The sequence below is a fragment of the Stenella coeruleoalba genome (assembly GCF_951394435.1).
Source record: "Stenella coeruleoalba genome assembly, chromosome: 19".
NCBI classification, from domain to species: Eukaryota; Metazoa; Chordata; class Mammalia; order Artiodactyla; family Delphinidae; genus Stenella; species Stenella coeruleoalba.
In genome coordinates, this window is record NC_137165.1 from 2507743 (window position 1) to 2523722 (window position 15980).

At 39.5% G+C, this 15980-nt stretch overlaps 1 protein-coding gene across 5 annotated transcripts in view; it reads right to left on the reverse strand.

Moving 5' to 3' along the window:
- Positions 1-15980, reverse strand: part of AKAP10 (A-kinase anchoring protein 10) — a 59638-nt gene that overhangs the window by 23386 nt on the left and 20272 nt on the right. For all 5 annotated transcript variants that reach the window (XM_079905342.1, XM_079905339.1, XM_079905340.1 and 2 more), the window contains 6 exons: positions 11882-11980; positions 7592-7676; positions 6663-6786; positions 5408-5544; positions 3034-3178; positions 907-1080 (listed from right to left, as the gene is read on the reverse strand). In XM_079905342.1, coding sequence (XP_079761468.1) covers positions 907-1080; positions 3034-3178; positions 5408-5544; positions 6663-6786; positions 7592-7676; positions 11882-11980 — 764 coding nt within the window. The remainder of the gene's footprint in view (positions 1-906; positions 1081-3033; positions 3179-5407; positions 5545-6662; positions 6787-7591; positions 7677-11881; positions 11981-15980) is intronic.

A 15980-nucleotide genomic window follows, 5' to 3' on the forward strand; every position in this document is an offset into this window, starting at 1 on the left:
GGAAAAAACTAGACAGAGAATATATTCATGGCTCTGCCACTTACTGTGTGACTTCAATAAAATCAATCGACTTTTTACTACCTCCTTACTCTGTTCTTGGGCATAACCCACTTTGTGTGATTTTGCAGATAGTCAGAGAAGGCCTGATATATGAAAGCACTCCAAAAAAACAAAAAAGGTTAAGGAAATGTACAATGGCATTATAGTTCAAAATGAAACCAAAAGCTCTTCAGTGAAATATTAATAAATCTAGGAGTTCACTCAATTATTCTCTAAAAGAGCATTCCAAATTTAGTTACTAAAATTTCCCAAATAATTATACAAACAACTTTTCAGAGGCTATAAATATGTCATGTGATTTGATTATTTAAAGCAAGAGCTGGGTTTCCCTTGTGGAGCAGTGGTTAAGAATCTGCCTGCCAATGCAGGGGACACGGGTTCAAGTCCTGATCTGGGAAGATCCCACATGCCAGAGAGCAACTAGGTCCGTGCGCCACAACTACTGAGCCTGCGCTCTAGAGCCCAAGAGCCACAACTACTGAAGCCCGGGAACCTAGAGCCCCTGCTCTGCAACAAGAGAAGTCACCACAACGAGTAGCCCCCGCTCACTGCAACTAGAGAAAGCCCGCGCACAGCAACAAAGACCCAACACAGCCATACATACATAATAAGTAAATAAATGTTTAAAAAAATAAAGCAAGAGCCGCAGTGTCAAGCAGAATAATGGTCTGACATCTTTACAATATGACACACTGTTAATCATCACAAAGACTTTGGTTAGCATATATAGTAAGTAAGCTAATTTTATCACTCCTTTGTTTCTTCTACCACCTAAAAGCTACAAACGGGATCTGATGCTAAGATCTGAGCGAAACAATCCTGGCGCAGAGTCACAGGGGTCACTACCTGCACAGCAGAGCTGTCGGCCGACCCGGGGTGGGAGTCCTCAGTGGGGCCGGCAGAGCCCAGAGCCGTCAGCAAGACACCTCCTCCCAGGAACTCGTCTCCACGAACCGAATGGATGAGATCATTCAAATATTTATAATAAAGGTTGCTGGACAAAAAGCCAGGCAAAAATACCTGAAGAGAGGATACAATTTATTTTAAAGTTGAAATCAAATACACTAAAACTTTATTTTACAACAAAATTTTACTTTCAATGCTACCAGTTAGCACACATGATTTTACTCCTCTTACACTCCAAGTATTATCCCTTTGTACACAGTTTACATTGTAACTAAAACTACAATGTGTACAATTTATAGATTTTTTCCCTCAGAAAACTTGCCATGAAACTACTGAATGGACTTGATTATCTAGACTTCTTAGATACCAGGGAGGGATCTAATTTGAAGCTACATTTTTCTTGTTTGTTATAAATATTGAAGTCTTTGTGTATATACTGATTTTCACTTTTGATCTGATTTCCTTAAGATAAATTACCAGGAGTGTGATTACTAAGTTAAATGATATGAACATTTTAGCTTTGATAAATGTGGAGGATGCATCACTAGCATCATCAAGGCATCTGTTTTGACATGGGCTTCCCAACACTGGGTTCTGTCTTTTCAAATAGTTGTTAAATAAATGTCTAATGGTACATGGATACTTTTATTTCCATTTAAAAACTATTAATGATGTTAAGTTCCCATCTTTATTATTGGCATTTCCTATTACCAACTTTTCCTTCACAGCATTTAGCACAACTGTAAATATTTACGTCTGTGTTTAATATGTGCTCTCCTTATAGACAGAGCTCCAGGAGGGCAGAAGCCATGTTTCTTTTTTAGTTTACCCCATAACAACAATACCTAGCAGAGAAATACTCAAAGTATTAGGGAACGAAGCATACGTATCTTTTTACCATGTACCTACTTGATAGTACTCTTAAAAATTAAAATTAGTATAAGTTCCCTAGATACACAGTTAGTAAGAAATATTTTTACATTTTGTTTTTCTCTGTATTTTAACTTTATTACCCAGAAAGTTTACATTCTTTATATGATACATATCTTGAACTTTTCCTTTAAGATCAGAAAATTTTAATTTTAATCATGAAAAAATTATCGACCTTGGACAACAGCCGATAGTCTATCCAGTTTACTACCAGCCTTTCAACGATTTTATTTTATTTTTTTGCGGTACACGGGCCTCTCACTGTTGTGGCCTCTCCCGTTGCGGGGCATGGGCTCCGGATGCGCAGGCTCAGCGGCCATGGCTCATGCCGCTCTGCGGCATGTGGGATCTTCCCAGACCGGGGCACAAACCCGTGTCCCCTGCATTGGCAGGCAGACTCTCAACCACTGTGCCACCAGGGAAGTCCCGATTTGATTTTTATATGTAACTCCTCCATATTCCTGAAATTCAGTTTTTATGTGTGGTATCATGTGGCAGTGCTTACTTAATCCCTTTCCACCTAGATGCACATGACACATATGAGCAAAATAACCTCATGGGCTTATCCTGGGCTCCTGCAATTCCTAGTACAATCTGCTTTAGTTCATCAGAAGAATAAATGATTCACAAATTCCAACACTTTATTAAGCAGCTATTAGTGATACTCTGTAAGTGATCATGATACAGAAAACTAGTGCTCCAACCCTGTTGGAGAGTTTTGGTGAAATATTTGGATCATCCCCAAGCTAACTTTGCTCAATACTAATTATCTAAAAGATGTTATAATCACAGTAATAATAGCAGTTAACATTTTTTAATGCTTACTGCTTACATTACTAATAAGCACTCTCCACGTCGTACCTCATTTTTATCCTCAAAATAACTCTAAGTATCTGTATTAGCCCCATTTCACAGAGGAGGAACATGGCATTAAAGGACTTCAGTAGCTGCCTGAAGTCACCCAGCCTGTGAAGGTTAAGATTAATACATACCAAGCCAGACTCAAAGCCCCCGCTCTCATCACTGCTGCACTGCTTCAACTTTCCACTGTTCTGTTTGCTTTTTCCCATGTTCTATTTTCTGGGTTCCACCAGTTAAGAACTTCTTGTAGTTTAATGCTTTTCAAGTTTTGGTTACCTTCTCCATGGTTGTCCAGGCCTGACGTAACGGAGTGGTGAAACAGTTAGGGAGTGGCCCACCTTCCCTGCAGATGTTGGATTCAATTTCCAGTCGTACAACATCATCAAATCCAAGAGGATGTGTGGCCTGGAGGGAGAAGTACCTATGGCAGAAAGACAGCCAAAGTAAACCCCAACTTCACAGCAATCATAAGCAATTTCTGGCACCTACACCAGAGAACCTTCTATGAGGCTCCTGCAGACCTAGGACTATAGAGCTGGGTTGATGACAGCCCTGCTGCAACCTGTATTCCCACCGCCGAAGAGATACCTGAGCCAACGTGCCCCCCTCCCTATCTGCCTGCCATCATCTTCGGTTCTTGTTTAAGATTTTCCAGGTCAGGTTACAACTGAGGCAAAGAAACCAATTGCACACGTTTAATGGGCACCTAGTCTCTGTTCAGTGCTTGGGAGAAAGAAACAAATTTAAAACAGGGTAAGACATAGGCATGTCCCCTGGAAAGAGAACAGAAAAGATCCCTGTACAGGGTACAAAGCAGAACATACCAGCATAACTATGTGGCATACAAAACATACATGTAGGAATTCAAAACAAAATAGCATTGAGGGTGAAGTGGATGAATTTGATGTATTTAAGTAGAATAACAGGATTTGCTAATGAAAGGAAAAGGAGTAATCAATGATAAAGATTTCTAACTTCATAGGATATAATGCAACTGGTGTTTTGGTAAACTGGTTATAAACTGAATACAAAAAAAGCATTAAAAGCAGAAAAACATATATGTTGTCTTTTGAGCATTCTGCGGCTTCTAACTCCTGTCCATGATACAAATACAGACAGGCTGATGAGGCATGATATTAAAAAGTAAAGACAGAAAAACAAATAAGCAGGAGCTGTTAAAATGACAGTGCCGGGAGGATGTCACACAGTAATCTTCATTTAAAAATGGCTCCCAATTTGAAAATGGGATCCAGTGGGAAAACAGGGTCTCAGCTCTGCCTGGCACTGAGCTCCAGCCAGGACCTTACCACTGCCACTCTTCTATTCCAGCAGGAGAAAACTCTTCTTTTATCTTGTTATCAGTACTTCCTTAACAAAAAGTGAGTCTCCCATCATGCAACAACTAAGTTGGCAAATTTTCCTCCACAATTTGAATTTTGGGACTGCCCAGACCTTTTTTCTGGGGCTGTGTTGCGCGGCTTGTGGGATCTTAGTTCCCCAACCAGGGATTGAACCCAGGCCCCGGCAGTGAAAGTGCGCAGTCCTAACCACTGGACCACCAGGGAATTCCCTCAAATTTCTAAAGGTAAATGCTTGCTACATTAACATCCATATAACAATGTTTCTTATATAATATTTTCCCACAAATATATTGCACAAAAATAAACACTGGACAAACATTAGAATTGCATTCAAGTTCTGCCACTAATTTGCCCTGTGACTTGGAGAAAGTCACTACCCCTGCAAGCCTTAGTTTCCTCATCTGCAAAATGCGAAAATCAAACCAGCTCCCTAATCTGGCTATTCATCAGAATCAGATTCCTGGGTCACACCTCAAACCTGCTGAATCAGAATCTCTTAGAGAAGAGGACTGGAAACCTATTTTTGACAAGCTCCCAGGTGACTCTCATGCCGACAGGAGCACGGACCAGCCCGGTGATGTTCGGGAACCACTGACCTAGATGCTCTCAGCTCTCTCCCAACCCTAATATCCCATAGATTTTTCTCTGCCTCTCAAGTTATCTTCTTATTAGCAAGTGCTCACAGATACAAATAACACATTTCTTTATAGAACAAGAAAAGTTAGATGAAAGGGGGGACAGACACAGTTTTCAATTCTGTTCACTAAGATTGTGCTGTCCTCTCATTTTCAGTGAAAACTAATGAATAACTACTCTTCACCAAGTAGTTAATCTGGCTGAGCAGACTTGCACCAGAAAACATGGTATACCCCACACAGACATTTAAGACCCTTTGCAATAGATTCCAGCTAGTTTCATCTTCTTCTGTTCCCTTGACCAAGTGTCAATTACGCAAAGTTTCTATGGCGCTGCTCGTACCGATGACTCTGCCAAGAGTGTCCTTCCCCGCTAGCAGAATTCAATCCATTCTTCAGTCGCCAATCAAATCTCCCTTCTGTGAAGCCCTCGGTGACCTCCACCAACATCGTCTTGCTTGCCACACACAAGCCTCCCCCTGCCCCGCCGGCAACTTATTCTAAGAACCCCCTACTCTGAACACACGAATGAAAAGCAGCTCTTATGCGGCTCCCTGTGAGCTCCCTGGCGGCAGAGACCAAGGTGACTTCTGAAATATGCTTCAAGTACTCAATATTCGCAGAAAGCTGGATGTGTCTATCACCAAGACTCACTTGTCATATAAAATCATGGCGTCGTTCTGTGCCTCCTGCCCATCATACTGGCCCTTTTTGGCAGCAAGCTGAGACTGGAAGTTGTCTGCTGCCAACCAGAACTGTAGGATATTCACTGCGTCCTCTTTCTCCATGTACTGGGAAGGAAAAACACAAAGAGGAAAATCAGGCTATACACAGATTTCTCTCACTATCTCTCGTCTATATCTAAGCCCCAACTATTAAAATACACGACATAAAGGAAAAAAAAAACCACAAAAGAAACCCCCCCACCCCAAAACAGGTCCACTTGTTCAGTTAATGCCAGTCTGCAACTTACAGTCATCTGAGATTGAATAATTTTTAAATATTCTTTTAGGGGGAGAAAAACAAAAAAAAACCTAACAACAACAACAAAAAGCAACCACTACACAGCTGAATGCAAACTTTAGTGAACTGGAGTAAAAATTAAAGATGGATTAGTGGTTCCTCGCTGGCAAACATACAAAAGGTAAACCAAGCAGACCAAATCTTTTATACCTGATCATTTCCACCACTCCACGTGGCCATACTAACCTGAACAAATGCTGACTTAAACTTAAGGCAAAGAGAGGGAGTGAAAACACAAATCAGCTGAATAACTGTATCCTTGTCAAGAGGCAGGATGCAAGTGTGAGTCTAAGTTACTGCTTTGTGAGACCGGGAATCCTCTTATCTCGACTTAATAGTCATTTGCTTTGCAACAAAAGAATTTCATTTGCTGAAGCCTAACAAATCCCATCACTCTACACTGTATGCCTCAAAGAGATGAATATATACTCATTGCTTGTTGCAAATGCTTCAGTCCGATCAAGGGCAATCCTATCAAGTGGCTAAAGTAAAATGAAGACAGTGGGAAAATACTTACTTTTCCTTCTCTCTTCTAAAGTCTGCTCTGCAAACACTTATGCACTGGAATCAAGTATCAAATTTCGTGGTTTTAAAACAGCTCTAAATAACTAAAAATCTGCATTCTCTTATAAGCAGTTTAATTAGGTTTTTCAAAATTAGAGTTACTTTACTTTGAATTTTCATGTTCTCTTTAGTCTGACTAATGCCATTCAAGTACTCTTGCCATTAGATACAACTTAAAACAGTAATCAGAGTACTTAAATCCACCTGATCAGTTTGGAAATGATTTGTGTCTTCTATGTTATTCCCTATAGACAGGGCCCAGCACGTACAGCTCAGAGGCTGGAATGCTCTAACAGAGTGTGAAAGGAAATGCAGACTTTACCTCAGAGAAATAAAAGAGGGCTGACTCACAGAAGAGAATGTCAGCCAGGTAAACAGTTCCACTGGTCAGCACTTCAATCTGGTATTTACAGAAATGGTGACTTCGCAGAAACTCACTAAAGTGCCTGCACGTGGACGAAAAGGTAAAGTTTGAGGGACCGACCAAGGAAAGGGCTCATCTGGGAAGAACACACTCTTTCCCCACTGTGCTACTGCATCTTAACGGCCCAGGTCAACGTGACCTCCCTTCCCATGGCGCCTTCCTGATTCCTCTCCCTGTAAGTAATCTCTCCCACCCCTTAATGACGTGCAGCTCTCCTCTGATAGCTAACTCACGCTACCTCGTATTACAGTAAGCAAAGAACATGCCCTATTTCTCTTATTAGGCTGTAATTTCCTTCAAAGCAGGCACTACATCCAAACTGTGCATAGCACGCTTTTCATAAATGTTACATGAAAGAATGAATATGGAGATTTTTTTGAGGGCATGCAGCAATAATTAATCTAAGAAAACTTTGGAGGCAGTTTCAACAAATCTATGTGGATTTAGTAATATGGCATCCATTAAGCTTAAAGCATGCACTAACAAATCAGGATATCCACCTGAAGACATGCATTGTTTAAACAGATAAACCAATTACTATATCACACTACAGTCACAATCACCCCTAAGGACTTTGGAATTAAAAATAAATTCTTTTAACTTAGGAAATACTAACATTAAAAATAAAAATCTGTTTTATTTTTAACAGAACTCACATAATTTATATTTAAAAGAAACCATTACCCAAGACAGTCTTAGGAATGTCTATAAGATCCTGTAAACATTCAAAATATTTAAATCCTCAAAGATAGTTTGGTTTTACTTATTCCTGAGGCTGAACCCGAACTACCCAGAATGCACAACGTGGAAATATGAAATCGACATACTCGTGCTCCATTGCACTGAAGACTATGGACTGTGCTGAGACAAAACAGTTGGGATCCACCTGCCCATCTTCTCCACAAATCTTTGCTGTAAAAGAAATGGTAAATAATTTTTCTCTAAATCCAAACTATACACATTTGTAAATCAAAGTAGGAAGTACCTGTAAAGGCATAAAGATGAGCAGGTTTTAAATGGAATTAAGAGAAAATACAGGTGTACAGGTGATTTTGAGGTAGGGAAGGTCTTTCTAAGCATAAATGCAAAAGCACAAATCAAGAGTCAACAATATAAAATTAACTTCTATACCTTAAAACACCCCCAAAACAAAATAAAAGGGTAAACTGGGGGAAAAAATTGGCAGCATATATGACAGTTTATGAATGACAGATTATTTTCATTCATGTATCAAGAGCTCTTACAAACTAACAAGAAAGTCTAGAAAGAAAAATGGACACGAAGAAAAATTCACTAAAGAACAAATACAAAATGGCCAATATAAAAAGATATGCGTGCTCACTAGTAACCAAGTAAATATAATTCTAGATTAGAAGGAGGAGGCACACCACCTTCTGTCTAGTAGCGTGGCACAAAATTGTTTTAACAATCCATAAGCTTAATTGTTTAACGATACATATGCTTGGGCAAGGGCATGGGAAAACTGACACGTGTGTTAGTGCGCATATAAACGGGTATATCTTTTTATGGGGGGCAATCTGGCAGTTTCTAGCATAAGCTTTAGAAATGAACATACCCTTGCAATCAGCAATTCTATCTCTAGGGTTGTAACGTAAGGAACTACAGACTTGTGAAAGAATTATCTGTTTATCAAAATGTTATTTGGTAGAAATTTTAAAACATAAAATGGGCTAAAATTAGGAACTGTCTAAATAAACTGCAACAAATCAATAAGCTGTTTACTAGCTAGCTCTTAAACATGGCTGGAAAAACCCCACCATGATGGCTGGTTTCACTTCAAGTTCAGGACCTTAGTGGGACCTTCATGAAACCCAAGGATCGTGCTACAGTTACCTGGTCCATTACAGCACACCTCCTCTCTCTGTAGACGTCTTAGCACCTCTTTCTCTACCCTCTTTGCTGATGACTTGGAAAACAAGCAATCAGAAAACAAATTCCATCCACTCCCACCACCTCTACCAACTTGCCCGCATCACTGACTCTGCAATCTCTCCTGCTACTACAGATGAACTGTCCTCGCTCCTATCTGGAAAACTCTAGGAGTACCGGGTCCCATCCTCTCTTACCTCCTCAAGGCACCTCTTCTACAGCAACTGCCCCCTCTCCCTACTGTATCAACTTCCTCCTACTGCCTCATTGTCACCAGCTATGAACTGTTTGTATGTTATACATATATATGTGTTTGTATACTGTCATACACCTTACATGCTGTGACACGTCACCTTAAAAACAAAACCCCAAACCACTGTCCCTTGACTAACACCCCCTGCCAGCTCACCTTTGAGTAAAATGCCTCTAACAGTTGCCATACTTGCTGTCTCCGCTCCTCCTATTTGCTTTTAAGACGCCTCCAGTTAAGTTTTGTCCCTAATGGTCCACTGTAATTAAGATGCCCACCACTGCCAAGTCCATCCCACTCCTGGTATTCACCTTACTTAACCTATCAGCGCGAATTGCCATCTTTGATCACTCCCTTCCTCCCAGAATGAGTTTTTCACTTGGCTTCCAGAAAAAACTGCTCTCTTGATACACAGCTGATGCAGGAAGGCCTCCACTACTGGCTGTTTCTTCCAGATGTTAGACCTGCCACAGCACCTAGTCCTCATACCTCGCGTCCTCACTCACCACACTCCTCCAAGGGATGTTACTCAGTTTCATGGCTCCAAACCCAACCATAGGCTGATCACTTCCAAACATACATCTCCAACCCGGACCTCTCTCACGAGCTCCTAACGTTAACATCCAACTGCCTACTTGGTGCTCAGCATTTGGATGTCTGAAACCCAAACTCCTAATGTTCCCCTTCAGCCATTACTCCTGCATCTTCTTCACCTTATAAATACTCCCCCAGGTATGCAGGTTTTAAAAAAATGAAGTTGGGGCTTCCCTGGTGCGGCAGTGGTTGAGAATCCGCCTGCCAATGCCGGGGACACAGGTTAGAGCCCTGGTCCGGGAAGATCCCAAATGCCACGGAGCAACTAAGCCCGTGTGCCACAACTACTGAGCCTGCGCTCTAGAGCCCATGCTCTACAACAAGAGAAGCCACCACAGTGAGAAGTCCACGCACCACAACCAAGAGTAGCCCCTGCTAGACGCAACTAGAGAGCTGGCGCGCAGCAACGAAGACCCAACGCAGCAATCAACCAATCAATCAATAAAAATAAAACTATAAAACTTCTAAAAAATATATTGTTAAAAAAAAAATGAAGTCATGCTTGATTCCTTTTTTCCTCTCACACCACTCACTTCCAAACCATCAGCACCTTCTGTCAACTGTACCTCCACAATATTTTAAAAATTCCACCACTTCAAGGATTTGTGGAAGATGGAACAAGCAGTGGAAGCACAGTTTTGAGGTCAATCTAATTCCCCACATAAAAACAAACAAATTAAATAGCAACACCCAAAACCCAGAGATAACATCTACAACAAAACCAGGCAGGTGGGATACACAATAAAAGCTTAAGTGGAGGCTTCTTCAAACTATAACTTACTTGACGTACAGCTATATTAAAATATTCCAGCTTGAAGAGGAGACAAGTAATTAGGGCAGGATTCAAAAGAATGAGGCCCAAAGAGGAAAAGTGAGTGGTCTAAAGACACAGAGGTAATTAACATTTTAGAACGCATAGTAATACACACTGGAATGGAAACTTCTTGATCATTAAATGTTATCAACTTGATCCTTCAGATTTTTCCCCTCATGGGATTACATCGTTAATTTGATAAAGTTTAAGGAAAGGAAAATTAGAACTGCAGTGACACTTCATTTTAAAATGTCTGACTCAAAACTCTCTCCTTTTCTCACCTACCCCAAACAGTTTAGTTATCAATTGGTACAAACACCCAGTGGAATTACTAGCCAACCAATTCCTCAAATAGTCAAATGCTAATCTGTTCGTACACCTAACAGTTATTATTAGGCACAGTTGGTCTAGGAAAGTCTAAAAGATGGCAGCAACAAATTTTCAGATAGAAATAGAGGAACTACATAGAAAACCCAAAATCCCATGACAACATCTGCAACAAAACTGGGTGAAAACTCCAAAATACAAGCAGACGGGGACAGCCACCAACAGCCACAAGACCCATGTGTCACAGGCTCTGCCAGGGAGAAGAAAAAGGAAACAATGGGGGCAGCACCCGGCAGCCTGAGGCAGACAGCAGGTGTGCCCTGGAAGTACGAGGCCAGTTCAAGAGGCTCAGCTGAGACCGGGAGGGGCTCTGCTGTCCCCAATGACGAGGAGAGACCGAAAGAGCCCCAGGCTGGGTCGACTCTGCTAGGAGCAGAATAATAGGCTTTCATTCAGAAATCAAAAACACTTAATTTTTGTATTAAAAACTCAAAACTTAGTGCTAGGACTTGATGAGAGTATAATAAATATCTGTTCAATGAATAAATCAACCACTTGTATCTGTGATTACAGGTGTACCTGAAGTCTTTCTGATACAACATAGTCAAAGCTTTCAAACATTTTTATTATGACCTACAGAAAAATATATTTATGTGACTCAGTATATATATGTACATATGATGGAAACAATGTTCTGAAGTGGTGTGTATTTGCCCTTACTACTGTGAAGCACTTTGATTTTTCCAGTCTGGTCTTTTTTGGCAGGGGGTGAGGACCTATGAGGAGACTGGTCCTAATCCAGAGTTTGAAAAACACTGCCGAATAGCATACTAGTTACCATGTAGGGGTCTGGTTTCAAGTCCTAACTGCCGTGTCCGAGCTGTCACCTTGGGCAAATTACTTACCTTCTCTGTGCTTCCTCACTTATAAAATAACAACTGTATTTATGCTGCACAGTTCTTTAGAAGATTGAATGAGTTTGTCAATGGGAAATGCTTAGAATATTGTCTGGAACACAGCAAGTACTCAGTAAACATGTGCTACTATTATTCAAGTCAAAAATCTCATAATTTGGGTCCAACAAGTAAGAGGGAAACTTTTGAAGTGAGCTACAATCAGATATAATAAAGTACCCTGAAAACAGACAAGGAAGGTATATGTTGAATTACATGTTCATGAAAAATTCTCTTAATAATAACCAAATTTTTTTTTTTTGATGCCATAGCTTCAAGCACCGCTTACCTACGATGTCATTTCTCATTGCTTCTGTAATTGGTATTGGTTTAGCAGCATCTGGAGATATATATTTGGTAAAAGTATTTACTGCATCTTGTTCTATACCTGCAAGGTAAGAAGGGGACAACTTCAAAAATCAAAAAGCAACTTGGACCAGTAACGGACCATATTCATGAACAGCAAGGTTTGTTTGCCGTGTGCCCAGGCACACACACACAAACATATCTTTTATTACAAATAAATATCTCTGTAAATATACTTAGGACAAAACAGCCTCCATGGTAATGTTGCTTCTGCACTGCTTGGTTCTTGGAGCAGAGGAGATACATGTGACCCCGTGGCCCTCCTCGCCTCAGCTCACAAGCTGATGAGTAACAGCAATCGCTGTACCCATCCTCTTTCCATCTCTCCTCTCCAAAGTCCTAACCTGAAGGACTTACACAGCGGGAGCTCAAAAATCATTTTTAAATCTACATTTTACATATTCTACCAAATTTCATATTCATGAATACATTCATTTGACCTTCAACAACCCTGGAACGTTAAAACAGTGAATCTCAAACTTCCTAGTCTTGGGACTTTGAAATCTTAAAAATTACTGAGGACCCTAAAGAGCTTTTGTTTATGTGAGTTTTATCTATAGATAGTAAGGTATTAAAAATTAAAATGAGAAAAAATTATTGTTTAAATTAACAATATTAAATCTGTTAGAAGTTAACATAAATACTATTTTTTACAGAAAATAACTGTTTCCCAAACTGAAAAAAATTAATGAGAAGAGGGCATCAATTTACATTTTTGCATCTCTATTCGTCTTGATAACAAACTGTTAGATTCTCAAATCTGCTTTGGCATTCAATCTGTTCTGCTTTTTTGTTTTGGTTGAAATATACTGTGCTCTCATGATATGAGAAGAAATGTATGTATGTGTGTGTGTGTGTGTGTGTATATATATATATATATAGTGTGTGTGTATATATATAGTATGTATGTGTGTATATATATAGTATGTGTGTATATATATAGTATGTATGTGTGTATATATATATAGTATGTATGTGTGTGTATATATATAGTATGTGTGTGTATATATATAGTATGTATGTGTGTGTATATATATAGTATGTGTGTGTACATATAGTATATGTGTGTATATACATAGTATGTATGTGTGTGCGTATATATATAGTATGTGTGTATATATATAGTATGTACGTGTGTCTATATATATATACAGTATGTGTGTGTATATATAGTATGTATGTGCATATATATAGTATGTGTATGTGTGTGTATATATAGTATGTATGTGTGTATATATATAGTATGTATGTGTGTGTATGTGTGTATATGTATAGTATATGTGTGTATATATAGTATGTGTGTGTATATATAGTGTGTGTATATAGTATGTATGTGTATATATATAGTATGTATGTGTGTATATAGTATGTATGTGTATATATATATATATATATATAGTATGTGTGTGTGTGTACATGTGTGTATATGTATGTATAGTCTTTGTCCTGGTTCCTGGCACAGAGCTCCTAAAACCCTTGCAATTTCCTGAGTGGCAGGGGCCAGAGCAGCATCTTTTGTTATTTATAATAAGCCTCTGATTTCAACCAGGGGAAAAGTTTATGGTAATGAGGTGACTCTTGCAGAGTGGGGCTGGTTGCCAAAGAAGCAACCACGGAACTTCAGCCCCACTCCCCAACCTCTGGGGAAGGTGGAGGGGTTAGGGACCATCAAGCTAATCACCAATAGCCTATGATTTACTCAACTGGGCCCACGTGACAGAACCATAAAACCCCTAAATGAAGTGGTTCAGAGAGCTTCTGGGTTGGCAAATGTATCCATGTCCCGGAAGGGTGATGCACCCCAACCCCACGGACAGAAGCTCCTGCACTTGGGACCCTTCTGGACCTTGACTTATGTACCCCTTCACGTGGCGGTTCATTTCTATCCTTTACGATATCCTTTATAATAGACAAATAAACATAAAGTGTTTCCCTGAGTTCTCTGAGCTGTTGTCGCAAATTATTGAAAGAGGAAGGGGTAGTGGGAACCCCTGATTTATAGCTGGTTGGCCAGAAGTACAGGTGACAACTTGGGACTTGTGACTGGCATCTGAAGTGGGGGGACAGTCTTCTGGACTGAGCCCTTAACCTGGGGGGGTCTGCAATAACTCCGGGTAGTGTCAGAATGAATTAAACTATAGGGTACCCAGTTACTGTCCACAGAGAATTAGAGAATTGCTTAATGTGGGAAACCCACATATTTGGTGTCAGAAGTGTTATGAATAGAGAAATGGTTTTCTTTTATTTATATCAAGAATAGCTGGCCTCAGAGATGTGTAATTGGGAAAAGGAGTATTTTAATAGCTTTCTGAGATAACTGTGGATATATTCTTCTTTGATACTATACCAAAACTTGAAAAGTGGTAGTTTCTTAAAGGTTAATTAGAAGGTGGAATCTGAAACCATATAATGAACTTGTTGTATTCTGTTACATTAATATCTATTGGTCTATCTCCCATGTTTAAAGAGTCTTTTACTCATGATTGATTTTATAGCATCATATATTTTCAAATATTGTAGAAAATACTGGTTTGCTGACTTATGAAGATCTTACAAATGTTGATGCATTGCATCATACGGTATAAAAAAAATCACATCATTAATATCACAATGATCTTATCAGAACACTCTATAAAGCTGTTAGAGCACACGGTGGTGAATAGAAGTTTTCCAAATTCTAAGTTTCACTTGTAAACTTAAATTTTACCACTGGGCAACAAATACTGTCAGCTGTTTTCCACGAAATGACACCGCATTTTATGGGGCCAGAATTACACTGATGCCAAAACTAGTCAAAAGCAGTATAAGAAGACTACAGACCAATATCCATCTAAACAGATGCAAAAATGCTCAACAAAATATTAGAAAATCAAGTCCAGCAACATATAAAAAGACTAATACACCACAACCAAATGAGGCTTACCCTGGGAATGCAAGCTTATTCAATATTAAAAAAAAAAAATCAATGTAATCCATCATATTAACAGACCAGAGAAGGAAAACCACATGGTCATATCAAATGACGCAGAAAAAACATTTGACAAAATTCAACACCATTCATGATTCAAACAGCAACAACTCTCAGTAAACTATTAAGAGAAGGGAACTTCATCAACCTGATAAAGGGTATTTACAAAAACCCACAGCTAACCTCACACTTTATGGTGAAAGACTGAATACTTTCTAAGATCACGAACAAGACAAGAAACTCAAGCAATCTACACAAAAGCTCCTAGAAATAACAAGTGAGTAATAAGGCCACAGAATAGAAGGTCAACATATAAAAGTCAATCATATTGATATTTCTATGTACTAGCAATGAAAAACACTAGAAACAAAAAATTTTTAATCATACTATTCACAATAGCACCAAATAACAAAATACATTAAGGATCTGTATGCTGAAAACTATACAATGTGGAGGAAAGAAATCAAAGACCCAAGTAAATGAAGACACACATCATATCTGTGGATTTTAAGGCTCAATACAGTTAAGACATAAATTCTCCCCAAACTGACTTATAGGCTGAACACAACTCCAATAAAAATCCCAGCATGGTTTCTTGTAGATATTGACAAGATTATTCTAAAATTTATATCGGGGGCGGGGGGGGGGACTTAGAATAGAAAAAACAATTTTGAAAAAGAACAAACTTGGAGGACTCAAACTATCCAATCTTAAGACTCACTACAAAGCTATAGTAATCAAGACAGCGTGGTACAGGTAAAGGAACAGACATATACACCAATGGAACAGAACAGAGAGTCCAGAAATAGACCTACACAAATATGGCCACGGTACAAAGGCAATTCAATGGCATAAGAGTAGTCTTTAACTAATAAAGTATGGAATGATCCATATGTGAAAAGAAAAAAAAAAAAAAAAATTGACCTAAGGGCTTCCCTGGTGGCACAGTGGTTGAGAGTCCGCCTGCCGATGCAGAGGACACAGGTTCGTGCCTCGGCCTGGGAAGATCCCACATGCCGCGGAGTGGCTGGGCCCGTGAGCCATGGCCGCTAAG